The sequence below is a fragment of the Triturus cristatus genome, chromosome 2_1, assembly GCF_964204655.1.
Source record: "Triturus cristatus chromosome 2_1, aTriCri1.1, whole genome shotgun sequence".
NCBI lineage: Eukaryota > Metazoa > Chordata > Amphibia > Caudata > Salamandridae > Triturus > Triturus cristatus.
Window position 1 is genome coordinate 872,030,197 of NC_140581.1, and position 27,425 is coordinate 872,057,621.

The following is a 27,425-nucleotide window of genomic DNA, read 5'->3' on the forward strand; positions in this document are numbered from 1 at the left end:
TCCTTTCTTTCTGAGTTTTTGTGCTTTCCACTGCTAAGAGACTTGTAATAAATCTGAACGTTTCAAGGAAACCTCGCCATCCGGGTTACCGTAGGGCCGTGCGGGTACTTCTTTCTGTTTAGCAGGTTTCTGACGTTAGGTTGGTTACTTTTGTCGATTCCTGGGAACTCTTGGGGATTGATAATCGCTACTCAGAACGAAGTGCGTCAAGTACGTCACGGACGGTTTGTAGAGGATGGCATTCTCTAAGCTGGTGGAAGAAGAAAGGGTGTTGGCACAGAGATCAGAGTTATGGAGGGTTGTACGAACAAAATGTTTTCTGTTTCAGGTGTTTCTATTGTTCCTAACTGTATCTATGTTATTGGTGGGTGGAGTGTATTTCGGAGTATCGTTGTTCTTGCCTTCTGTTTCACCTACCTCTTCTCTTAACCTAAGTTCCCTCACCACTGTCTCCCCACATTCCTTTCATCCTTTGCCTCAACATGAGCAGGTTAGACGTGCGGAATTTATGAATAATTCCTTTGTTCAACTCCTACATCAGCATCAGTTGGTGGTGAATACTACCAATTGTTGGGTATGTGGGTTAATGCCACACACCATGGATAGGGGTATTCCGTATCTGGTCCTTCCATACAGCTCCCAGGGTTCAGCTCGAGCATTCCAAATTATGTTCCGCAGTGCACTAGATTCCTACCCCAGTCGAGAGCCACGGTCTGTCAACTTTGGTCCTGGACCGTACCACAAGCCTTTGGCGATAGCCATAGCAGATCTGGACAGAGATGTTTTCGATGCATCACTCATTCCAGATGAAGAAGTGCAGGCTTATAAGGATCTGAGTGAGACTGAGTATAGTACATCAGTGGGTGATAGACAGCTTAAGAGCTCGTCCCCAATATGGATTGTACCGCACCTTGGAAATTTCTGCCTGCAGGGTTTGGGTCGAAATCCGAGAGCACAACTTGGGAACAGTGCCTGCACTGAAACGTATGTCCTACCAACGCTCTCCTCCCCTGTTTTTCTGACTGCTAAGGGCACCTATTTTGTGTGTTATGAACGCGCATATACATGGTTACCCCGCGATTTTTCGGGTACCTGTTATATTGCGAATCTTTTACCTCCGACCTTCACAGTTGCTTCGGACTACCACAAAACTAGAGTTGTGAGAGGCGTCATTAGCAAAGAGGATACTGCTGGTCAAGAAGCAGGAGACTTCTTTAAGGGTTTCTTGCCGTTTTGGGGACCTATGGTTAATAGTAGGAACCTGCGACAGTTGACCCGTGTGGTAGAATCGACTGCTAATATTACTGCAAATGCCCTTGGTAATCTAACAGCTGAACTACAGGCGGATAGACTCATGACGTTGCAGAACCGTATGGTTCTAGACGTTGTTCTTGCAGATAGAGGGGGTGTGTGTAAAATTATCCATTCGAGTTGTTGCATTTTTATTCCTGACAATGCTCCAACTGTTTATCAAGCCATCTCGAAGTTGCACAAGATTTCCGAGTCCATACACGTGGACGAAGGTAATTGGACGCTCCTAGGATGGTTTTGGGGCCTGATGTCAACCTGGGGTTGGAAGATTCTGATGATCGTAGGGGCTGTTGTAGCGTTTCTGTTTACGTGTTGTCTTTGTGTACAGTGTGGTCCTGCCTTATGTGGCCTATGCGCTGCGACGTGTATAAGGCGGCCATCTGTTACCAAGGAGACATTGATGAATAGAATGATGTTCCAGCAGCAGCTGAACGATCTGATGAATATTGATATAGATTCCGATCTTGACTAGTGCTTGCCTACATGAGGGCAAAAGGAGCGTCTGAGGTTCCGTGTGAGACGGGACGGCACTTTCTGAGTGGTGACGAATATGGATGAGTTTGGTATCTATGAACCGCAAATGACGAGTATAGTGGGTGTACGAAGTTTCGCTATGCAGCCACGTATGGTTCATCTCATTTTTGGGTTCGTTCATCCGAACCCTCGGGTTCCATTTTAGATACAGCGTCCATTTTGTTTCTTGCCCTCAGGTAGCCAGCGAACGGGCTTTTTGTCCGCTTCGTGACCCTGGAACTTTCAAGCTAGTACGAAGGACACGTGTTTCTTTGAGGTGACTTTTACGAAGAGGGAAATGACACGAGTGAGGCAGATGGCCCCGCTCAAGGCCCATCTTGCCGCTCCGGTCTATTGTTTCAGTCACGCATACATTAGACACGAGGTCTTTGACCCCTCTATCGAGTTTCCTTTATTGCCCCTAACACTCTTTTCTAACCTGTTGTGCATCCTCGTTCTTTCCCCGCATTCTGTTTTTTGTCCTTCCTTAATGCTTTTATGGCGGAGGGAATATGTTTTTACAGTTGGGAACTGGCAGGACTGTTGTAATTATGTTCCGGCCTCCTGAAACATGAATGCGACCCTTTTGAAGTTTATTGTGGGAACCGAGTTGTAACCTTTGTTCGCCATACTGTGCTATGGCAAAAACGTGTATAAAAGGAGCGACCCACTTCTACGAATTTGAAGCAGTCTCCGAGAACCTACACGTTGTGTACTTCTTGTGACCTCTGTATCCCTGCAGTAATAAACGCTGATCTCTGACGTCGCTGGAAGTGTCCCGTGTCTCTGTGTTTGGTACGCCAGAACAGGTAACCCACGAAGGTTTCAGGTGTTGTTCCCTGGCACCGCTGGGTCTTAAGAATAACCCAGTCCTTCAGATGTTAGCGTGAATTGAAATCCGCGGGCATGGATGGTTGGATGTATAAAAGGATCAATTGATGGATGAAAAGCTTTATTGATGGATGGGTAAGTCAAGGATGGATGGATGGGTAGATGGCTGTGTGAACGAATGCATGCATAGCTGATGGATGTGTGAACAGATGGATGTATGGAATGGCCAATGAATGGAAGGTGAAAGAATAAATGATGGATGAAAGAATGAATGGACAACAGAATGTAAAGGTGAAATGGTGGCTAGTAGCACGTGGAAGAGCCAAGGCACTAATGGATAGGGAGCACTTCTACGGAGGGCCGAGCACACTTGTTTTGCTTGTTTGGTGCCATCAGAGCTTTGGTTCAAAGTGGGAGATATTTTCATTTTCTTCTTCCTTGCCCTGGGTGATAGGGCGCTCTGCAAATGCACAGAACATAACATACGATGGCGGTAAATACAAGTGTTTGCAAGGTGACAGACTTCCTGATCAGCTTCTCAGAGTAGAATGGTGTCTCCTGAAGCCAATTATTAGTACAAATTAATTTAGGTTTTGAGAATGACCAACATAAATGCAAATAATCTTAATTGATATTTGCTGTTGGTTAATAGGCCCTCTTTATATTTGTTGTGCTATCCTAACTGGATTTTACTGATGTATCTGTATTTTATTTTTTATCTTTTAATTCGCATGATTTAGCAGTGCCCTTTTTGAAACTCTTCCTCTCAAACATTAGTGTATAGATTTCATTGATTGGTCTGTGAGTGACCTCCATCTTTGTTCCCAGTTTATGGGCTTAGTTAAACCTAACAATTACTCCAGCACGCATCATGGCTCCTGATGTTTTATCAACCACACAAAAGATGCTGGCAGGAATCTAACCACTGGCAATCACTCAATGTAGCATTCCAACTCATCAACCTTTTTGCCACCAAACAACCTGGGTTTGAGCCCAGTTAACTAGACGTCAGTCTTGACCCTTTTGTGCATTTTATGTACTACCCTACATGGCAAGGGTATGCTCAGATGTGGGCACCGTACTCACTGTGCCACTGGGACCAAGCTACACCCAAGTGGTAAGCCCCGGGGTGAAAGCGGTCTTGCGTTGCTTGTGATCCAGGTTGCCTGATTCCAGTGCTTATAAGCATACCTAATCTAGCACAATCTGCACATGGATATAATGTCGCTTCTTTGCCTCAAAGGAAACAGTGACCTGAAGATCATAGCAATGTGAGAAAATACATGGGGAAATAACGTATATAATGAAACAGGGATTCTGCAAATGCTGGAGCAGATGACTTCTGATGTTCATCCTCACGTTTAGGTCACAGTTTTCATTAAAAAGTGGAGCGGGATCTGTTTGGATGCCTTTATTTTGTAGTAGCACAATATGGAGTATGAGGAGAGCTTCCCACATAGTGGAAGTGTATATCCCTCATTGAAGTGTCTTGAGGATGGGGATGGAAACGCTGGTGTGAGGAGGATGGTGACAGTGCTCCTTGAACAGATTCATGTATCTTACTTGGCTAGATATTTGTTGGTAACATTATCCTGAATTCCTGTTTTTTTATTAAATAATAGACAAAAAAGAATATTCAAACTGGAAGACAAATATGAACAATCTGTATGTGCTCCTATCAATGTTAGCAATAACAAGTAGGGCCTTGGCTTTGTCATCAATATATAATGTGATGCAGTGTCAGAAGTATAACTAGTATTGGATTTAAAAATAAAACTTAGATAAAAAAAGAAGTTAACATTCAAAGGAAAAAGTTACTTTTAACTTTAGCTGCCTTAAAATATACAATTGAATTTATTACCATCTCTATTTTAGCTACATTTAAATCTATCGGTTCGAGATTGTGAGAAATATAGGCCTTGCAGACTGTGAGGGCTAGAGTGCACAGGCGCTCATAGGCCACCTTGCAAGATGACCTGTAGCCATCCAACAGATTCATGACAATAGCAGGAGGATTCTTTGGAACAATGTTTGGGAGAGAATCCCCCACATGATTTTTGTAACAAACAAAAAATGCAATTACTCTTTTAGTATAAACAGTAGAGCTGCTCATAAATCAAGTATTAATTCCCAAACTTGAAAAATAGCTTTAGCATTTTCAGAAAGCTAAATTGCACCTCATCTGACCGTTCTGTGAGATTGCAGGTCCTAATTGGCATCCTCTAGCCATTCAAATCCATGAGCTTTTCCTAATACAAAGGTATCTATAACTAGCAATGCCAATGTACATCTTGCTTTGTTAACTTTTGGTGACGTACATGATGCGCTGGTCAGACTCACAACACACTCATGGGTGCCTGATATACAAGTACAATTTAACTCTCTCAAGAATAGAGGATTTTTTGAAGAAACCCCCACAATATCAGGATAGTAAATGTAGGGCACTGTCTGGAAAAGTAGGACTTCAGTTTAGCAAACACGAAAATCCGCAATGAAAGATAAAAATATGAACTCAGCCTTTGCTCTTTAGAAGTGCTTAAAATAGAAGCCCTCTGGAATGTTCCAGTTTCTTAATTTTGCCTGCTGTCATCTAGAGAAATGCAGTAAGAGTACTTAAAGCAATCGCACCACTCTTCTGCACACACTAACTGCTCGGTTTAGGAAAGAAACATATTCCTGACAATTTGTTCATGATAATTCATGCCTGGAGTCATTCACTCTAAATATATGACAGAGCCAGTAAAATAATTATATTTACATTTGCATGGTGTATTAAAATGCTATAGTGAAGGAAAAGCATACAAATGTTTCAAGCAGGGAATGTAAGGCAACTCAGTGATATATGCAGTCACTGCATAGATACAAGGCTGCTTATCTATAACGAGAATGTATTTGTCTCACTGAAATGTTATCTCATTCTCAGGACAGCTGTTCCTCAGATTGGAACAGATGAAAATTATGTTGCCCTGAAAAGTTAAGCTACAGTGACATATTTGAAGGTTCTCGCAAATACAATAAAGGTGGGTGAGCCACTGAAAGTTCCAGCCAGATGCCGGGCTCTAGCTCAACTAGAGGTCCTTGTGTAACCTCACGCCCAAAAGTAGACGAGCTTTTTTGTGGCTTCTACCTGCCACCCATGCTCTACCCTCATGGACAAAGAGTTAAAATCAGAGCAATAACATTTGAGATAAAAGGGAGAGACCAACATATGCCATTTAGTGGTTGATTTGTACAAAGTGAAACCAGAAAACCAGGTATTGGTCCTGACTTCCAAACTGTGTGACCTTAAGCAAATGTTTTATTTTACTTCATTAATAGGCTGGAGGTCTGAGTGAGGAAAGGCAGTGCAGGCAGCCCCAGAGGTCAGAAAGAGATCACTACAGTGGGACTGACACCTTACAGCCGTTTTGGAATCAAAACTCTAGGTTCCAGAGCGGTTGAGGATAACAAAATCAATGCATTTAGTAGCTGATTAGGTAATGATCTGTCCATATGGCTGCTGGCACCGTTTTGACTGAGACCTTAATGTTCCTCCCTCCCTGCCTTTTTCCAGACCCCCACCAGCAAATAAGAGGTTGTTGCGGGGCTTCAGGTGAAACAAGAGGTCAATCTTGTGATGGCAACAATAGTTAAGGCTGGGTGATGTCAATTCCATTACCCTTTGCATGTTGGTGAATTGACGTCCATGTTTGTTTATGAAATTTGTTGTGCATCTGTCCCTTTTAGAAAATAAATCCATGCGGCCGCCATCATGCTGTGGAGCAATCTGAGCAGAAGTGTTACTCAAAACACATTTGCTTTAGAGCTTTTTAAATTTTATATTTCAAGCTTTTATTTCAACAATCAAATATATATTCCTCTCGGGTGACGCCTGTTGCAAGTTTTTTATAGCACTCGCTCCCGCACTTTTGCACCATTTTAAATAACATTTGTCCCTATTACCAAAGATGGGATTCCGTTTATTGATCTCAGAAGGTTGAAGGACTGAGGTAGCCCTGCTGGGACACGTACGGCACAGGCAGATATAAGCAGCGAACGTTTAACCCAAAGAGCTATCATGTTCTATTAATTTAAAAGGAAACATACAGGTTGAAGGGTCAGAATGGAGTTTGGAAATGCGAAAAAACGATTATTTCTACCAATCCTCCAAGGCAAACCACGACTTTGAAACAGTGGTCGATGTGGGGAAAAAAAAAGTAGGGGAACTTTGGGCGGAGAATCAGAGGGCGGGAATAACCCGAGGATTGGATCAGTGGGCGCAGTCAGAGGTGTGACCAGAATTCACAATTCATCCCAATTTTTAGTATTTGTTTTGACATTTCACTGACCAGTTACAGTTATTATGTTATTTAATTCAACCAATGGATATACATGATTATTGAAGGTTTAATATGACGTATCACAAAGTGGGATACGTTTCCAATCACAGAATGTCCCAAAAACGCTTAAAAATGGAGGCACAAGCCATTTGTCTCTGAGCCATGGGGTTTCTATTAGCACTTCTCCCTTTTTCCACAAGAACGGTCCAAACATGAATGGCAAAATATCCTACTTTGCAAATGTTTTCTTTATAATTATGGTTCTGCCATATTTTCCACATCATGCAACATCTGCTGCATAATCTGACAATTTAAACTAATAAACTGTTTGTAGCTCAAACGGATCAAAAGTTACTAAAAGATTTGACTTGTGTTGCTGCGAAGTGGACAACCCTTTGCAAAGGTTGACTGATCACCTTTCTCACTGCTGCATTTGTATGTTACACTGGCACTAATACAGCAAAATATTAGCAAAATCTTTTTTGCATTTGTAAAAATGTCAAAATAATTAAGTATCAGAAAATATACTGCATTACGCTGCTGCATTTGTTTGCTGCATAATTTAGTCGACACTGCGGCATTTTGTCCTCCTTTGCTGCATAATTCCAGTGGCCCCAAAGCAGTCAGCACATGTTAAAAGCTACTACTGCTGAAACAAGACCAATGCATGTACCAATGGGTAAGGCGGACTAGCCTCAAGGGCCTTTAGCGCTGGTGGCTCCCTGTGCAACAATGTTTGTGGATGCTCCCCAATGACCACCTCCGCCATGGATTCCCTCACTACCACCCTTTAATGGTCCCCCTCAGGTCTCCATAGCCACACTCTTTCTCAGATTCATTTAATTAGATTTACAGCACCACTCATACCAGTGTAGGTTGTCAGAGCACTTTACATCACACATATTACATAGAGATAATTTTACGTGTGAAAATCACTTTACAGAAAATGTTACATAAAACTAAGGACTACAAGGTGTAGCAGTCACATGACAACCATACTAGTAGGCAGAATAGTTTAATAATGATTGATCTGGAGAAAGACAAACTCAGAATTTAAAACACAATACCATGGTTGGGGGTTCTCTTTAATAATCAGAATTGAATTTGATCCAAATGAACACTTTTTGCAACATTAGGATAATCAAAGACTGGGGGAAAAACTATAAAGCTCTAATTTATACCTTGCAGTTTGCATGCAGCGCTTAGATGACAGTTAAAAGTTCACTGTTCTATGTTAGGATTTTAACTTATAAACTGCAAGTAACAAAAGGGTCTCACTGACAAAAGCAGTAACCCAATGACCCATTTACATTATGTGTACTTTGTGATCTGCATGGTACATGTGCTTTGCCGCAGGCACATTAACCCTCTGCACTACCTTTCCATGAGTCAAAACTTCCACTAGACAAAACTCTGATCTCTCTCTAGGAAGACCAGAGATATCATGACATTTTTATTGTTGCTGAAAATTGCTGGAGGCCAGGAAGGAGGGAGCAAGCTGAAAACACGACACCCCCATCCAAAGTCAGCAACATACCAGTTGCACTGCCCTAGATCCGGCCCTTCTCAAGGGTCCTGTGACCTCAGAGACATAGTCAAAGTTGCCCTAGGGTTTTCTGCTTCTAGGCCTGGACGCAAGACTGGAGGTGAACTTCAGCATGGATTGTGGTGGACAAGCTTTCAAGGTTAACCCACACTTGCCACCGCTAGTGTTTACCTGATGGTGCTAAGACACCAGGGCTTCTAAGGTCTAGCATGGGAATGTGCTCCCCCAGGAGAGTGGTCTAGTGGAATGGTCATAAAGGTTGAACCTGGTTCCCCAGTTCCAAATTCGACAGCTCTGACCATAGTGCCACATCCTCTCCCCCATTGAACACCATCTGCCCCACTGAGAGAAACTTGCACTGCCTTTGGGTACTACCCAATTGTGCATCGCTATAAAAACCTGGATGGACGCAACTGAATTCAAATTATGCACTAGACAAGAGCAATATGCTGCCTTAAAAAATAGTAACCACATTCTGGAAAAAGCAAACACTCATAGGGAATGCAAGATTAAGTAAAGCATGTGAAATGTAAGCAGGAACAACATAGTTACCCTAACGCTTTTACATTCACTATTCAGAAATCAGTGAGTGTTTTTGCCTGAAAAGTTAAGGACATGACTACAGGGCCCAGAAGGGTCCCGTTTCAATGTCCATTGCTTATATCCTTACAAAATGTAAGCAGCATAGTTTAAAAAGACCACAACCGGTACACATTTTGTTTTCCAATCCACCCATCAATCAGGCATTTCAGAACCTCCAGGATTGGTGCACTTACCCACCCGAGGAAAACAACGCTGTTCAAAGAAAGATGAGAAAACAAAAGTAGCGCTTCACTGGCAAACTCTGTAAAAAGACACTGATTATGTTGGGTGTGAATAAAATCAATCTGACCACTTTGCGACCACTCTGTCTTGCTTTATTTATTTTTCATATTTTTAAACTTTTATTCCTGAGGCTGCACTTTGGAATAGAAACATAAAAAAAAAAAGACGACATTTCGAGCAAAGTCGTTTTTCTTTTTGATCCATTTAACAGGGGAATAAAAAAAGGAAAGAAAGAAAGAGAAGGTGAGAACCCTTTCTTGAAGTCACGGTTTTTAGTAAGTCAGGAGGAGCGAGACAGAGACAGAAAGAGAGGGAATATGAGGAATAAAGAGGGGGGCAGCTGTCAGCGGGCGAGCAGGAGTAGACACTGTCCTTGTCTTCTCTGGGCAAGAAGGAAAAGACAGAGGGGCAGATTTACAAGCCCCTTGCAACACTTTTACGCCGCCGTTGCGTCACTTTTGTGACGCAGCGGTGGCGTAAACCATGCGCCACGTTGCGACTTATTTACAACGTGATGCATCTAGGCAGATGCGTCACGTTGTAAAGCCCTACGCCACATGAAACCTGCGTCAGGTTTCATGTGGGCGTTCTGTCGCAGGGTGGGCGTTCCCTCGCAGGAAAGCCCCGTAAATCTGACGCAGTGAAATCTACAAGATTTCACTGAGTCAGTTTTACGACGCTGCTGCATCAAATCCTTACGCCTGCTTGAAGCAGGCGTCAGGAGTGACGCACAACGTTAAGTATGGGTGGCCCCTGTGCATTGCAGGAGTTGCGTCGCGACTCCAGCAATGCACCGCCCGTACACCACAAGATGCGTCATTCATCTGCCCCTCCTTGCACCATGGTGCGCTGCATTGTAAATGCGACGCATCCGTGGTGGCGCTAGGGGGGGATTGCGCGACACATCTGTTCTGGCTCATCCCTGCTGATTTGCAGAGATGCGCCAGAAGTTGTAACTCTGCCCCAGAGTCCTTTTCCTTCTCTGCCCACCCGCCCGTCCCAGAACGGCCACAAACGCCGAGTCTTATAGGCCTTGGCTGTTTCTGCCATCCTGAGATGCATGTTTGAAATTAAAAAGTAGGGGAACGGAATCTATTGATGTAAAGAAGTAGGGGCACGCGGTGCCCTGCCGATCCCGACCACTTCGACCACTGCTTTGAAAGCCAAAATCCCAGTCCTTCAGCAAGATTGATGATTGTAGAGATCCGCAATAGTGATAGAAATCTCCACACTATTAAAGTGCCCGAATCCTCGACGTCAGTTCCTTTTGAGAATTCCAACACACATAAAAAATAAAATAACTGAAAATTAGGTAGGTTACCTTTTTTACCAGAGCCCATCTCGAGGGGTTCTTCTGCGAAATCCTGCTTCTATGGTGCTTCGACGTGCTTTGGACTGTGCGCCCACCTCATTTTCAGGGGAGTCTTAAAGGATTAACGGTTTTGGCAAAGGAGTGCTGTGCTGCCAGCTCCCATTAAATCACACTGTCTTCTGGGAAGCTGCAAACCTGATACCTCGCGGCACAAAACAGGTTTTCTGAGTGCGTTCTTTTCAGATCAGAACAGCCCAGTTTCCGTTTGCCTGGCTGTTTTTTATTTTAGCCCGGAGATGCTCCAGCCATCCAAAACGGAATGAGCCGCGTCGCCTCTCTGGGAGAAACTTTACCTGTTATATTATGTTACTTTGCTGTGCTTTGTCTGTCTCTTTCCATTGTCTCCCGTTCCTGGGAGTTACTCCGCTTTCATTTGCAGCTATTTTTACAGAATTCTCTTTTCTTCACGTGTTTTCAGAAATGGGGTTCTTATTAGACAGATTAAATATTTCTTTCAAGGGCCCACAAAAAGAGAAAGAGACTCAGAGCCAGGTAGAGGTAGAGATAGGTAGACAGGAGAGAGGCTGAGATATGGAAATAGACTGAAGGGAGATAAATCAGGGGTTCTTAACCTGTGTTCCGGGGAGTCAGAGGGGCCCGCTAAGTCTACTCAGGGGGTTCCCTAATTGCTTTGAAAAGTAAATCAAATTAACAGAAAAATAATGTGTAAATAAACAAGGAAGCAGCATGTACAGTCAACATTTTTAAAATTTTCTGTAAAAGTGAAGAAATCCGAAACTAGAAGCTAAAAATGAAGGGCCTCATTTAAAATAGAATGGAGCAGTGCTGCACTGCGTCATTCTAAAAGTACAGGAATGCGCCGTATTTATAAGAATACAGTGCATTCTTGTGCTGACCACTGCACTAAAAAATATTTATTGTCATTGTGCCTCCCTAACTTCTCGTGACTCTGAAAATGCTTCAGATTCCATGAGTAATGCGTGGGAACACCCACAGCAACACCCATGGAATGCCCCTTTCACGCAGTGTTCTGCATTAACCCCTTCGACGCTCATGACGGAGCGGTTCCGTCATGAGCGTCGGTTGCGCTGTGGGCATGACGGAACCGCTCCGTCATGGCCCCGCCCGCGCTGAGAACCTTCAGCACCGCGCGGAAATCCGCGCAGCGCTGAAGGGGTTAAAGGGGGAGCATATTTACAAGGCCATGCGAATGGCTGTACATGGCCTTGTAAATATGCTGCGGCACATTGCTCCACTGGAGCGTAAAAAAAGTGAAGCTCTGGTGGCCCAAAAGTGCCACTAGGGCCTCGTAAATGAGGCCATAAGTTAGTATCCTCAGATTGATTTGTGGGAGCAGTGCATGTGCATTAAAAATAGTATCGTATGGAGGATTAGAGGCCGCAATTGAATTTAGAAAAAGCCCCAACCTTCCTATTAAAATTAACATTTTGATTGTTTTATATCTGCTCATGAATTAAATATTTAATCATTTGTGTATTCATTTGATGATTGTTTGTTTATGTGTATTTTGTGTATTGTTGTTTGGTTAAAATCATCGAAAATGCTTAGGTGAGGGTCCTCGGCTTCCAGTGATGATTAAGTAGGGGGTAGCAGATTCCAAAAATGATTCAGTGGGGGTCCCCGGATTCCAATAATGATTCAGTGGGGGTCCCCGGATTCCAATAATGATTCAGTGGGGGTCCCCGGATTCCAATAATGATTAAGTGGGGGTCCACAGAAGTCAAAAGGGTAAGAGCCACTGAGCTAGACAAAGAGCAACTTTACTTTCCCAGGGGGCCCTTTAGGAAGATGGGGCTCTGGGAAATTGCTCAATTTGCCCATGCCTTAAAATATATCTGCTTCTGAAGGTGCTTGCATTCACCCCCGGAGAGGACATGTGGGAATTCAATGACTGCAGAGTACCTCTGTACTGAAACTAAAAAATTGAATTTAAAAACTGTGGCACATTAAAATACAGAAGGATCTAAAGGATGTTCTTTGGCATTATATCACTGCATTGAACTGCATTTCAATATCATTAACTTAGCATCTCATACCCTTCACGAGGTGCCAAAGTGCTTTTTGTGGATGATTTTGGACCATGTGTGTGTGCTCACTGGGATGAAAACAGGCAGTCGCTTTCTCCCCCATTCGGATAAAAATGCCATTGCAGGCACCTCCTTGCTTAATTATATGGTGCAATAAGCCATCAAAGTGAGAAATATGAATTTTTGAACTATTGCCAGGTGAGCAATTAAACCAACACTTTGGAGAGTGAGATCTTGAAAATTCGACTCAATGCTTTTAATCATCAATGTGGCGGTTGGACATTTTAGAGCACAAAAATATAGCTAAATACCTCAATGAATTAAATAGTCACTGCTGAAGATGGTATCTCTCTGTAGATCAAAGGTTCCAATTCCAGCAAGGCATAATCAGCCCTTTTTCGACCAATAACTTGAGCACCACTTAATTTGGTACTGGAGAAACCTGTTCTACGAACTGCCAAATTTACGGTAGCAATAAATACAAAAAAAAGTAATTATTTGAATTTGTTGAACCAACAATAATGAAACACTTTATTTTCTAGGTCGTCCTTTTTCTCTTTTATTTATTTTGTCTCACTTCTTCATCTACGTTCTCTCTTCCCCTTACCTTCACATCTTTACTTTTAATGTCCCTCATCCTCTCTTTCTTCCTCTTTTCCCTGCATTGCCCTTTTTAGGTCAAGCCTCTCACTGGTTACCAGAGTATTGAGACAGAAACTATGCCTGGCACCAAATAAAAGTGGCCCCCATTAGTAAATTTGATAGCTAAATTATGGCTCATGTTTGCAAATTGGGTCAGTTTTAAACTTGTAAACACACTAAGTATTTTGCAAGGTATGGCAGACTGCATGGATGTAAGCTTGCTGCAGGCAATGTTTGTTTTAATATTAGGGAAATTAATAGTAAACACCAGCCTAGAAGACCATAAAGCACAGACACAAACACCCAAAACATTGGCCCACACACTGACCTGTCAGACCAGCCCAAAAGACTATGACAGATTGCACAAAGGCCAGTCCAACCCTGCATGTTGCAAAAGACCAACAATCAGCTTAACAGAACCTGACAGTGGGCATAAAGCCCATCCATTGCTTACTATTGGTTGGCATTATTGTAATTCTCATTGCTTGCTTCTTTTTCAGTGACTTGTCTTGTCCATCTTGTGTTTGTCTTTCCCCTGGACCATAGCCTCTTTACTTGTGTCCTTCCTCAGCTCACTTTTCACATCATATGCTCACCTTTTTTCCATCTCCCTTGTAAAGTTCTCCCCCTCCTGCTTTGTGTCATTCTCTCTCATTCATGTGCTTCTCCATGCACCAATGCTCTCTTTTGTGTGTTTGTTTCTCTACCCCCACCTCAAGCTCAGTGTTGCTCTCTCTTAGCCGTGCTCTTCTGTCGTGTTCTCTCCTTCTTGTATCTCTCCTCCTATCCCTCCATGTGTTGCTCTTTTCCTTCCTCCCCCAACACACTCCTCCACTGCCCAACCGACAAAAACACCTATGGCCTTTTTTTTTAATTGGCAATTGCATGCTTAAAAATCGTATTTTTTTTTTTACCGATCCAAGCGGAATCAGCCATCTTGTATCGTGAATAAAAAAATAAAGCAAATGGTGCTCATGTGATTCAGTTGGCACACCCATGCGTTCTGATGCATGTGCGTGTTAGTGGATTGACACAACCTCCATAGCACCTTTTTGAAGACAAGTTTTATCTTTGTATTTGACAATGCTCGACAGCGTCCTGATGCTGTCCAGCCCCCGCCCCCAAAGCAATTAGTAAAGCAACAATAGGCCCTGAGGGAGAGATCTATTGACTCAGCCAATACTTGTTTCTTTATGACCCTCTGTGCTGCAGATTGATATTATATAACAAACCTTTCCCTTTTATATACTTAGTCTAATATAGTCTAGTTGATTTTGAAACTATAGAGCTAGCATTTTATTCCCTTTTTTTCCAAATTATTCTGATTTGTGCTAGTTTTATTATTTTAGCCACTGTCGTTTCTGAAGGGCAGACTTGTGCTCGACCTCATAACAAGAAACTAAGACATGTCGCCTCTGGGAATGCGGGTGTTCTCCTTTGTGTGAGGTTCACTTGAGACTGAATTTGGTAGGTGTCCTGCACATACAACCATACCAGTAGCCCCAATCCTCCTCCTAATTTAAGGCATGAAAATAATCTCAAAGACCAATTGGCAACAACATGGGATTTTGAAAACGTCATAATGACTTAAAAGCACTCCTTCTCTCCCCAAGCATGTAGTATGCAGCAGGAGGCTTTGTGCTTGTGGTTAGCAGTGGAATGGTGAACGCACTTGCACAATTAGTTGTGCATTACCCAGTGGCTGAGCCTGAAGAAGATGCTGCAGAATAGCATCACACAAAAGTCATGAAATTCCTTAAAATTTCACAGTATGCAATTTCGCTTCACCCAAGGGAGCACATTGTGTAAAAATGTTTCATGCGATACTTGTAGGAGCCTGGTTTGAACAGAAAATATCAAGTCAAGAGACATTTTCTATTGAATCTAGTCCATTATTGGTATCTCACAAGCCTTTGTTTACACTAGTTGTGCAAAACCTGAATCTTAAATCTACATACACAGATTTTATGCAAAACAAGATCCTTGCAGAGTTCAACCTTGAACTACTGGGATTGTTCCCATAGCTCAACTCCATTGAGAAAGCCAATTCTGATCCTCGAGTGACTTTAGACCTATTCCTTTACTATTAACCTTGTGTAAGACTGTAATAAAGATAGATGCCAACCAGTTGCAGGGACATCTTGAAGATAGTGACGGTGTCCACCTGCTTTACCCAGTGTAACCAAGGTCTTGAAACAGACATGGAACAGAGACAGCCCTCAAAGACCTATGTGATTATGAGTCTTGATAGGAATATGTAAGTCTGCCGAATGGTCTTATTGGCATTCAAAGCTGCCTTCTATATGAAAGATCATACCATACTGTTGCCCAGTTATCAAAAATAGACATTGCTTCCTGCAATTTGGTAGTTCTCCTTGAGTTAAGATGTTCCATTTGTCTCACATCCAATTGGGCTCTCCTCATCCTTCAGATGTAATCTTTTAGGATGCTTCATACTGAGTAAAAATGGATGATAGACAGCTACTTGCAGTTCAGCTCTGGAGAAATAGATATGATACGAAACAGGGTGGACTGGTCTATATAAAAGCTTCATTCACCCCTTCCTTCATTTATTCAAGTCATTGTGTGTTTTTGAAATATTAAACGTTTAACCCTAACAAATTGTGTACTGAAGCCACTTGCTGGAGAAAAATTGTGGCATAATTTAATTGAAGAACAAACAATAGGATCCAAAACAGTTATGCTTTGCATGATTCCATTGGAAATGTAAAAACTGACAGGAAATGTTGGTATCTCCTGGTTCCTTTTGCTTTCCTGACATATTCAGAAGAAATCATTGATACAATAGAGCATTTGTTGCATTGGACTGTTATTTTTATTTACATGCCAACTAAACTCTTGTAACTTCTGATAATGTGGCATGCCAACTATTAAGTATTAATGCTTAAAACACTGCTCCTGAACTGATAGACTTAAAACTTATAAGCATCATAGGCAACACCATACAGTGAGAATGAATAGATGACTGCAGTGGCTAGGTCGCCAGTATCTATGCCAGACTTTGAAGGGTGAATATGGATGGAGTTTATGTCTTTGACAGCAGCCTTAGCTGGGGCTGCTCTAAGCATAGTTGAGGGGAATAACTGATATATTTCTTCAGTACAGGGAGGGTGGCATGCATTGAGATGCTATCACCGGAAATTAGATATGCCAGGTAAATAGACTTGTGTCTGAAATCTGTCTGGGCCAGAACTGTCTGAGGTAATGAAGAGAGAATATGGGAAAGAGAGCTGGAGTGCAAGGGCACCTACAGCAAGGCAAATGCTTTGTATACTGTGGTCCGTCCATGATGGGACACATCTTGATTAGGAACCGAGAGCTGGAGGAGGTGGGGGACATTAGGTTCAGCTAGACCACTAGAGAATGAGTTCTTGGGTTGACCTGATTTGAAAAGCAGAATGACCCACACCTGCAGGTGAGCAGGTCCAAAATCATCAAGTAGGAAGAACATAAGCAATATGTAGTATCCTAGTTTCCTGTTCATGTTTATGTATGCCATTTTCCACCACATGCTCAGCCAGTGGAATGTTACTGTGATGATGTATTACGGAATGTTGGGAGTCTGTGAAGAAAAGCCACAGTTGAGAATGGGCTGAGCTGCATGCTGGCTGCTCCTGGTGGGGCTAGTTCAGGACCTGTACTGCACGTATCTATCTGATCTACAAATCCTGTAACTAACTACAATAAATTATCCTGAACTACATCTACCTGCGTGGACCTCGTTACTACAATATTTTGGCAACGAGGATGGGATGCAAATCGACACGTGTATAGCACAATGGATTATCCCCAATGCGTGCCGCCATATATCTTCTCTTTTCTGTTATTATTTATAGAAGAGAGGATGGGTTATATTCATCTGTTTTTCATCTGTCGCTTCCTCTTTTTCTACTCCCATCTTTCTTTCTGTTCCCTCCTTGTTGTTCACTTTTTTGCATTGTTTATGCTGTTTCTGTATTTCTCTTTTTCTTTCCTCTTTTATGGTTCTCCCTTTTCAGTTTACCATCCTAATTGTGTTTGTTATATAGGAAAGGGGGATATGTAGTATCCTAGTATCCTGTTTATATTAATGTCATACCACTTATCTATCTGATCTACAAATCCTGCACCTAACTACAATAAATCATCCTGAACTACATCTACCTGTGTGGACCTCGTTACTACAATATTTTGGCGACGATCTGGTAACTTACCCTTGTTCTACGTGCTCAACAAAAGAAGATAAGGTTGAAGATGTCAAGATGATTGTTAAAGAAACTGAAACTCAAGAAAAAAGTAACTGGATCAACACGCCTCGCAGCCCCACCAGTGTCCAACCATCAGACAGGCCCTGTTCATGCATGCTGTTCTGTGTCTTCTGTGGCCACATCTACAAGATCTGCACCTTCAAGGGAACCCGTCAATTTCCTTAGGTGTGCGCTTTAAGAGAGGTGCCTGCACACAGTTTTTGGGCTTCTGGCAAGCTACACCTAGAGAGCTCACTGAGTCCTACCACATCGGGAGAGGGAGTTTTCCACACTAGTATCAGTTCCAGCCTTCTTTTGATTACGCTACAGCCAAGTGTCCAGAGACCTACTTTGTTACTCGTGTTGCCTGCACCCTCTTTTCTCTACTTGCTCTGTTTCATGGTGGCAACTCGCCAGGACCCCGCAGGAATCAGAAAAGCGGCACCCCTGGTGAACCATTACATGTATTTATGATGGGGAAGACTCATGGCTGCATTTGGTACATTAACTGTGAGTACTATTTGACTGTTATGTGCATTGGCACTGCGTATGTCTTCTTCATGGCAGTTGAACCGTTGCCACTCATTTAAATGTATACGAGCTGTGTGCAGCACACACATCAAGCGCGCGCACACCTACCTCCATTCTTCAGTCGCGCAAAAGCATGGTGATGCTGGCAGCCATCCGGCGCAGCGTCACCAATGTGTGCCGCCATCTTGTGTTTGGAGTGTCCTTTGAGGTCATATTCAGATCCCACCATGGTACACACTCTTTGAACCCCTTTTTTTGCGTTACAATAAAGTTATTTGCAACGTCGTCATCATGCAGCAGCAAGAGATTACAAGTACTTTCCACAATTTCCCCTCATCAGGCTCTGCGGTGCTTAGCATGCAATTCTCTTGCTTCACCGTATGTACTTTCCTTCTTTTTGGTGAACCCTATGTCGTGCATGCATTTGCCTGTGAGCCATCCTTCTCATTTGCACACTTTTGGCTCATTTCCCCTTTCTAATGCCGGTGATTGTCTGATCAGCAGCTCGTCTTCACCATCCGTTGCATTAACTTTCCTTGATGTTCTGCATGCGCATCAAGGAGTCAACTCAGCGTCAACCTGCAATCTGCGTGAACTATCATGGGGAATCTGTCTACGTTGTTTATGTGGGGAAATTGATTAATTTCCTTGTTGGTGTTAGGGCAGTCTTTCTTAACGTGATTTCTACTTCTGCAGATTGGTACACCTCAGGACCATCAATAAGCTTGCTTTGCCTGACGAGTGGTTTACCTTGTAAGTACATTTTGTGACTGTGATTCATGGTACTCACTTCAGGCTCACCTACTTCTCCATCGGTATGGTTCTTTTTTGTGGGTACTTCCATCTCTGCTAATTTCATGTAAATTCTTCCTCTATGAGCTACCAGTCCATGAGGGAGTTACATGTCAAAGTTACCTGTCTGCTTTTTCTCAAAAGCTTGTTTAATTTCGAACTCCAGTGTGTGACACAGGACTACGGTGACACACACACCTTCATCCTTGACAGTCAGCAAATGTAATGTTTAGTTATGGGGTTTTGCATCTGTTTCGCATAGTCAGGAAACTCATTACTTATAATCCACTCCAGACTGTGTCTTCTAAGTGTGTTTGTTCAAACACTGGTGTGTGTCACATGGATACGGTGACACGCACATACATAGTTGTAACTGTCTGCAAATGAAATGTTAACGTCATTTGTATTTTAATCCTGTTTATAGTGGTTGTGCTTTACCATGGCTTGAAGTACATTTCTTTAAGTTACTGTTTTTTTCTTCTTGTATCCTTCATAGGTTTGTATAATGGGTTTTGTTGGGCTCAACACTATATACACATGGACCCTAGGTACAAACCGTCAAGAGTCCATTATTTCTGTTTGCATGCATGCTATCTGTTTTTTTTTAGTCTTCCCTACACTGGCATCGCAATGGGTTTCAGTCCCATTTGCTAGCAATGGGTTCTAGTCCCATCTGCTCACTATATACTTGCCTTCTTGGGCTATTTACGGTTCCCAGGGCATCTATGCATAGGTGTTAGTCCTTTTGCATTAGTTAACCATCTCCATCCTTAAGGACTGGTTACGGGTTCCTACCCATTTACATTAGTTATCTGTACCTTACTTCCTTTTAGTCTTAGGGTAAGTCTTTGGTTTCTGCCCCATAGTTCTCTTACTTGGGTTGTATGGGTTTTCGTCCCATTACTATACTGCACGTGACTTCTACACAAGGTTGTCTTTACAAGGGCTATCATTTCATGGGTTTCAGTCCAATTTGCATTAGTTTTGACCCCTTTTCCTCATGGTAGGTGTCAGTCTTGGGTTATAGTCCTCCAATTCTCACATACGTTTGATACATCCTTACCCTTACATAGGGTGTGTTTCTTGGGTTTCAATCCCATTTTCTGTTTTGTTCTCAACGTTATGCCTGCCTTATATTACGTTGTCTATTTTGCAATACAATGATATGTTTAGGTTATATACAATGTCAATTTTATAACAGGGACGTATGAGTGATCTTATTGTATTTTCTCATCTTCTCTGTTTTCACACCTTTTCTGTTCTCCTCGTGATGTCTTTTCTCCTTGTCATCCATGGAGTCTTGTTTCTTGTTGTTAGTTTTTTCTTTCTTCTTCGTCTTTCCCTTATCGTAGTGCGTCTTTTGGGTTCTTTCTTCCTCTTTTGGGTACTCTTCCTTCACCACTTTGTGTGTGTCTGGTTGAGGTCCAGTGTTTTGTTGTGTTGTGCTATGCTTTGCCTCCTCGCATGCCTGCCTGGCCAGTAGGTGTGTTTTGGGGTAGTGCTTGGTGCTTTCACGTCTATTCTTTTTCTCATTGTCTTCTTTGGCTGTGTCTTTCTTTTCTTTTCTGTTGTTTTATATAGAGTGTAGATCAGATAGATAAGTGGTATGACATTAATATAAACAGGATACTAGGATACTATACAATGCAGTTCAACATGAGGCCTTCAAGCTTTGTTGGCGGGTTGAGTACTGTCTATATATTCTATAAAGAAGAAATTCAGCAGTTAACTGATTTGCTTGCAATATATTTGTGACAATCCATAGTCAATAAAGGATTGTGCCCACTAAAGGCATGCAAAGATTTAAAATATGACTGTGGCTCTAATATTATATTCTGTTAACAGAGATTTGTATATCGCTATACTGCCAGGAACCTTTATGAAAAAAGGATCTAAATAGAGATGGACTTGCATCACGGTTCCAAATGTAGGTAGTGTTAGTGGGAAAAAAATGCTAACCATACTTTATCCAAGAATGGAAGCAACATAATGTTTTATTTTGAGTTAAGGAGATTTATAACAATTTTGGCATGTCACAAAGCTTCCGAAAATCTTATAGAAAACAAAAAGTGTGAAGAGTGAACTCCTCAATGTAACTATGAGATGAAAAGTTGTAAATGAGAGCTGTGAATTCAGTATTGGATTTTTATAGACCGAATATATCTTGGTTACATTTCTGGTCTTTTAAAAAGACAATATGCAAATTAGTACAACGCCACAGTAACATTTCTTGTGTAATTGGATTTATTGAAACTATTGTAGAATAATAGATCTAGAGCTCATATGCCAAAAAAGCTGAATTTCCTGTTGTTGACGTCAGAGCCATTTAAACCGTGACAGCTCAAAGAAATGATTTATGGATAGAACATTACTGCCTGGGATTTCAGTGCTCTGAAAAAAACAGGTGTGGGTCTAATCTATTACTGCCCAATTGTTATGACTTGTTCAAATAGGATGTGGAAACTACTGCCGAGTACAAGAACTGGATATTGACTACAGTGAACTTCCAAATGAAAGCCCCAAATGACTGATGGTGTGCAGACGTCCGAGAGTAGCAGATTCAGCAGTCAACAAAAAATGCCCATAAATCCGCTCAAAGTTATGAGTACGTCTGAAAAGTGGACATGGCACGACGAAAAACATTTTTCCTCTGATTGTGAAATCACTGGGAAGATTTGTAATTTATATTTTCTTGCATGTGAAGGAAATCACCACAACATTCTGCCTACTGAGGAGTTTACCAGTGAAAATCAACCCTGCAGGCATATTAAAAGAGGTAGAAAATATTTGGAGAGGGGGTAGGAAGATCAGACTAATGAGGCGAAAGGAGACATGGCCGGACTGGCTGGAGCAGGCATCGGGCGTTATCTGGGAAGCCCGGAGGGTGGGGGGCGGTTTTGCAGCTGTGAGGGCCATTTTTGTTACTGGGGACTGGTTTTGCAGCGGTGCTGCTATATCGGCCCCCTGTAACCAAAGCAGGAGGGGGCTGGTCCATCAACATTGCCAGGGCTGCTTTCGGTTCCATGTCCGGCGATGAAAGGAAAAATAAATATGCGGAGCACAACAGGTTCCAATAAACTTAAAGGAAATGCAGTAAAGGAGGTGCTGATGCACTGCTGATGTGCACATTTGGTCTAAAGGAGCCTCACTGTAAAACGCTGGGTTATTAATTGTGTAGGATGTCAGTTCTTACTGGGAACCAAGCACCCCACTGTTGCACTTGACTGGTAGTGAAGCAGAGCATTCCAAGGCCTATTCAGAGGTGGTGGTGTTGGCTAGTAATCTCCACTTGCTGGCACATAACAACAACACTCAATAAACTATTTTCCAGTCAGTGCTTTATCATTGGAAAAAGAAAAATACATTTCCACACTACTAAATATTACACAGTAATTTACAAATATATTCAGATGGCAATACCTTTGATGAAATTCTCAACTTATGTTTGATCCCTAGTGGTTCATGAACCCCATAATCAGAATTCCCTCCACCCCTAGACCAGATGAAACATGGCAAGATGAACAGGTGTCATTTTAAATAAAGAAGGCATACTGGCTTTTTCAAGGGGTACCCACATCAGAAAGTAAAGCAATACTGTTGGCATTGTCAAGGGGACAACACATTAATTTGGGTAAAGCAAACTATTGGTTTTGTCAAGGGGTCGCTATAATAGTAAAGACAATAATGGCATGTTAGATTTCACCATTAAAACAATAGACCTAAGAATCATAGAGAAATGCATCCATTATTAATATGTGTTGCAATGTTTATCAATGCTCATTATCAATAAAAGTATTTTAAGTAAACCATTTTGAAAACAATCACTAACAAATGTTAGAACTTTTTATTAACCAGTGCAGGCCACATACTGCAGATATGGAACCAACCACTAAAGGCCCCTGCACTACCAAGCTTAAGAGCAAAAGCTCCAGCTTCAGGAGTACTTGAAGAAAAAGTGAACAGTCGCCTCAGATCATGCATCTTAGGACCTGGGAGTCATAGGGTTAATTTCCTTTAATGGTTCTGGGGTGGGGGGGATTCACCTCCTGCATCCACCACAATACATTGAAGAAATATTGGTGCAGCACCAGCCAAATTTGGGGCACTAACGAAGCCAAATTGCCAAAATCTACGTTAAATAGAGCCCCCGCAGGGCAATATGGGTGCTGCAGCCGGGAAAGATGAACATTTTATTAGCTGCTTCTGCAGCTTTTATTGGCGACCTTGTGCTACATGTGTTTCTCTTTGTTTTTTTAAGAGCACCCAAAACCATGCACATCATTACGCAAGCAAAAGTATCCCACTCCTCTACTGGCCAGTTGGTTACCCACCCAGACTACATGGTCTCATGTCTCTGCGGGAGCTGGCATAATAATTACCCTATCAGCATCCTAATAGGTTTACCATGAGTGAGACTCAGGTAATGATACTCAACCACAGGAAAGGTCCACAAACAGGGTGTTCCAAAGCAAACAATGAGAACAGACTCAAGGGGCAGAACCCATTTGCAACACTGAGGAAATGGTGGCAGGTGGGATTCGGTTCATAAGGGAAAGATCTCTCTTTCCATGGGCTACACAACATTTCAGAGCAGCACAGTGAAATGAGCAGATAATAAGAGAAGCAGAAACAGTAGGGGTAACCACTATGTAATGTTTCTGTCCAAATTGTCTCAGAAAAAGCATAATTTTTTTCACTCTACAAACGCAGAAAAATACAAAACAATAAAATTGCATCATTTCTGTCTCTTAACACTATTTTTTTTAAATGCTGCATGGTTTTCACCTAAAATGTTTACCTTCTGTCCACCGGCTCTTCTGAATTTGTTTTTGCTGGCATTAGGACTCTGCACTTTACCATTGCTAACCAGTGTTAAAGTGTTTGAGCTGTCTGCTTCAATCATGATAAAATTGACCTACATCTAACTGGCATATTTACCTTACCTGTATGTCCCTAATAAATGGTATGACATTGTCCCCGGGCCTGCAAATTAAATGCTACCAGCGTGCCTGAAAAAACCCTTGAATCACACACTAAAGTAGCCTTTTTTTAAATGTCTCAGGCCTGCCACTGCAGCCTGTAGCACAGATTTAAACTGACATTTTGACCGGGCAAAACAAAACCTTCGCCAGGCCTAAACCTTCCTTTTAAATAAATATAAGTTGCTTAAAAGGTAGCCCCTAAGGGCAGAGTGCATTGAATTTAAAAAGTAGGATATGTGTGTTTAAGGATTACTTGTCCTGGCACGGAAAAACTCTGAAAGTCGTAATTACACTAATAGAATTTAATTTACACACCCTGGGTACAAGCAATACCATTTAATAGGGAATTACAAGCAAATGTGCCAATTAGATGAATGCCAATTTTACCATGTTTTAAGGAGAGAGCACAAGCACTTTTTCACGGATTAGCAGTGTTAAACTGCACAGAGTCCTAATGACAACAGAAACGAATTTAGCAAAATAGGAGTGAAGGCAAAATGTTTGGGGGAAGACCACACCAAGGATGTCAGGTCCAACACAACATATCAGGATAAAGTTATTAAGCCAAACTGCAAGCAGTTTGTAGCCTTGTAAGTACAAATACACCTTCTTCAATGTTTCAGAACAATGCCTGAAATTGGAAACAATCAAACAAGCTAAATAAGATCAACACAAGATTAATGTTTGGACAGAATCATTTCCGGTGGTGAAGGGAAAGTGCTGAAGATAGTGAAGGAGGTGTGACACAAGGGGGCGCACTTCGCAATATTTGTCAACATCTCTAACCACCTTAACAATAATACGAAATTTGCAGTCCGATGTCAAAATAGCACTGAATAAATAGAGCTGGAATATACTTACTTGTGTTGATTTTCTGAAGGGAAATATGCTTTTCCAGTTGCCTCCGAAGTTTTACTTCCGCCCCGTATTTTCCTGTCGTCCCATTGTCAGCCAGGATGAAATGGGAATGCATGCTGTTGAGAACGGTCAGTTTGCTCAGAGGGTTAGACATGGTCTGATACGGCCGTACTACCTGTGAATGGGACGGAAAAGAAAGAGATTAAAGAAAAGGAAAGTTCCACTGTGAAGCTCATTAAAAGTAATTAACTACTGACAGGCCACGAGCGAACAAGGCAGTTGTCAAATTAAGTGAGTCTTCAAATTCAAGTTAAACAAAGGGCTCTGATTGTAAGCTTTGTTACTCAATAATAGCTCATCTAAAGCTATACTATATATTAGCTCAGTGTTTCCCAAACTGGGGTCCGAGGACCCCCAGGGGTCCGTGACACATTCCCAGGGGGTCCGCAGACAGCAGTTTTAAAAGCACTGCAAAGTTCCTTGTAAAATTAGCCGTTTTCCAGCAACTATAAAAGTGTCAAGAAAATGCCAGTGATTAATGTACCTGCTGGAGAGAGAGGAAAGTTTTGTCTAGTGGCTGCTTTGACTTATCTAATGTGACACAGAGGGTTAATATGCCTACTGCAAAGAACGTGTACAATTCATTTTAAAAACAGTATTTTATGTGCATAGGTCAGTGGGCGACTGATTTTGTCACAGAGTTTCTTTTGTCACTGTGCAATTCATAAGGGAAAATCGTAATCTAGCACAGTGTCCTATAAACTGTCAATGAGCTGCTTGCAAACTGCATGGTAAAAGTTAGCAACATATGTTTATTCCCAGTCTATCATTATCCTGATGCTGCTATGTTCCCACTTCCTGCACATAAACAATCTTTAATAAAAATGCCTTTTTGCCACTTCTATGTGTGCTGCCTAATGCAGCACACATGGAAGTTACAAAACGTCATTTTTATTAAAGATTGTTTATGTGCAGGAAGGGTCACCATCCTGAACATAAACAATCAAAGGTGTTTTGCTTTTTCTGTTGGAAAAAGCAAAAACGAGGAGAAATAAGGCACTTCTCATTTCGCCAAGTTAAGACCAGGTTTTTCATGGCTTAATTTTGGTGCAGTCTCCTATTTAAGCTGACCTTGTAAATAGAGGGCAGCGTCAAAATCAATGGGTGTAGGAGTGAAACGCCCACTGCCCACCTTTTTCACGCTAAGCATTGCGTGAAAGGGGCCTTATTTACAAGGCAGCGTTAAGCCACAATAAGTGGCTTAACGCTGCCTTGTAAATAAGGCAAAGCCCCTATTGCCACAGGAACATCGCAAAAAGTGACATTCCCATGGCGAGAGGGACTTGTAAATATGCCCCTAAAATCCTTAGTAATTTGAGTATTTGTTTTGAGTGCACACGTTTGTTTATTTTTTTCGAATTACTGTTTTAATGTTTGAAATTTAAATCCTACAAGTTGCTTGGGGGTCCCCGGCTTCCAGTGGTGACTCAATGGGGGTCCTCAGGAGTTAAAAGTTTGGGAACCACTGTATTAGCTGATTGCTAAATCTGCTCTCTGGGAAACTCAGGTACGATATTCTCAAAGTCATAGGGTGTGCATCCACAAAACAGGATAATTGACTTGAAAAAGTTGTTTACTTTACAGTGCAGTACAACAATAGGCACTGCCTAGAATGACAATGTTTACGTTTTGTATGCCTTTCTTGAAAAAACTGTTGATATAACAGCGGGCAATGGTCAGGTCAGCAGATTTATGCAGTTCTGTGGCTGCCGCACTTACTATAAAATTTAGAATGATTTTTAAACATATTTACTCAACTACCACACAGAAAATTCCTTTTGACCATATCAGTGGTTAGTATGGGTTAGATGTAATGCCTAAATGCTGGTCTAGCCTAAACTCCGCAGGTGGTCAACTGACCACTGCATAGGGTTTATGGCCATTCATGGAATGTGGTTTGTCACAGGGCCTGGCCACAGAGCCCAACGTATCCCGCAGACGGCCAACCCATACCATGCATGGCCCTTGGCCATACACAGTGTGGGTTTGGCTGCAGGGCCTGTGGCTAAGCCTTGCAAACAACCCCACTGATTGCCAATCCCATGCAGCGCACGTCTTTGGCCATATCCGCATATGGCCAAAGGTGTCAGCAATCAGCCAATGTGCTGCCATGTGCGGTGTGGGGTTGGCCACAGAGCTTCTGCGCCTAACAGCCCACAAGTGGCTAACTCCAAACATTCTTACAAACCCCCACCAAGACTAGGCCCACAATTTTTTAACTTTTCCCTTATAGCTTTAGGTTGTACGCAGCATATTGTTAGCTGCTTAGCCTGGCATGCAACCTAGCCCTGCGCCTAACCACCTTGGGCGCCCAACCCTCTGCCACGCATGGCCTTTGGTCTCCAGCTAGTTGCTGTGCCCAATCCTTGGGTGCCCAATTCCCTATCGCATGTCCTCCTCCCCATAAAATGTAATTATGCCCCAGGCAATGAGGTTCCCTGGACCACTGGCTTGCTCGAGAAGGGGGCCCCTTGACCCCATCCTCTTAAAATATATATCAGCCCCAGGGGGTGAGTCCACAGGCCTTCCAGAAGCTTGCGGAAGGGGGCCACATACACCCCCACTTCAAAATCAATGCAGCCCTGGG

General features: G+C 42.3%; 1 protein-coding gene across 1 annotated transcript in view; it reads right to left on the reverse strand.

The window, feature by feature from the left end:
- TRPM3 (transient receptor potential cation channel subfamily M member 3) overlaps positions 1-27,425 on the reverse strand; it is a 1,363,437-nt gene that overhangs the window by 701,784 nt on the left and 634,228 nt on the right. Inside the window, exon 6 of the mRNA XM_085633017.1 lies at positions 24,782-24,953. Coding sequence (XP_085489143.1) covers positions 24,782-24,953 — 172 coding nt within the window. The remainder of the gene's footprint in view (positions 1-24,781; positions 24,954-27,425) is intronic.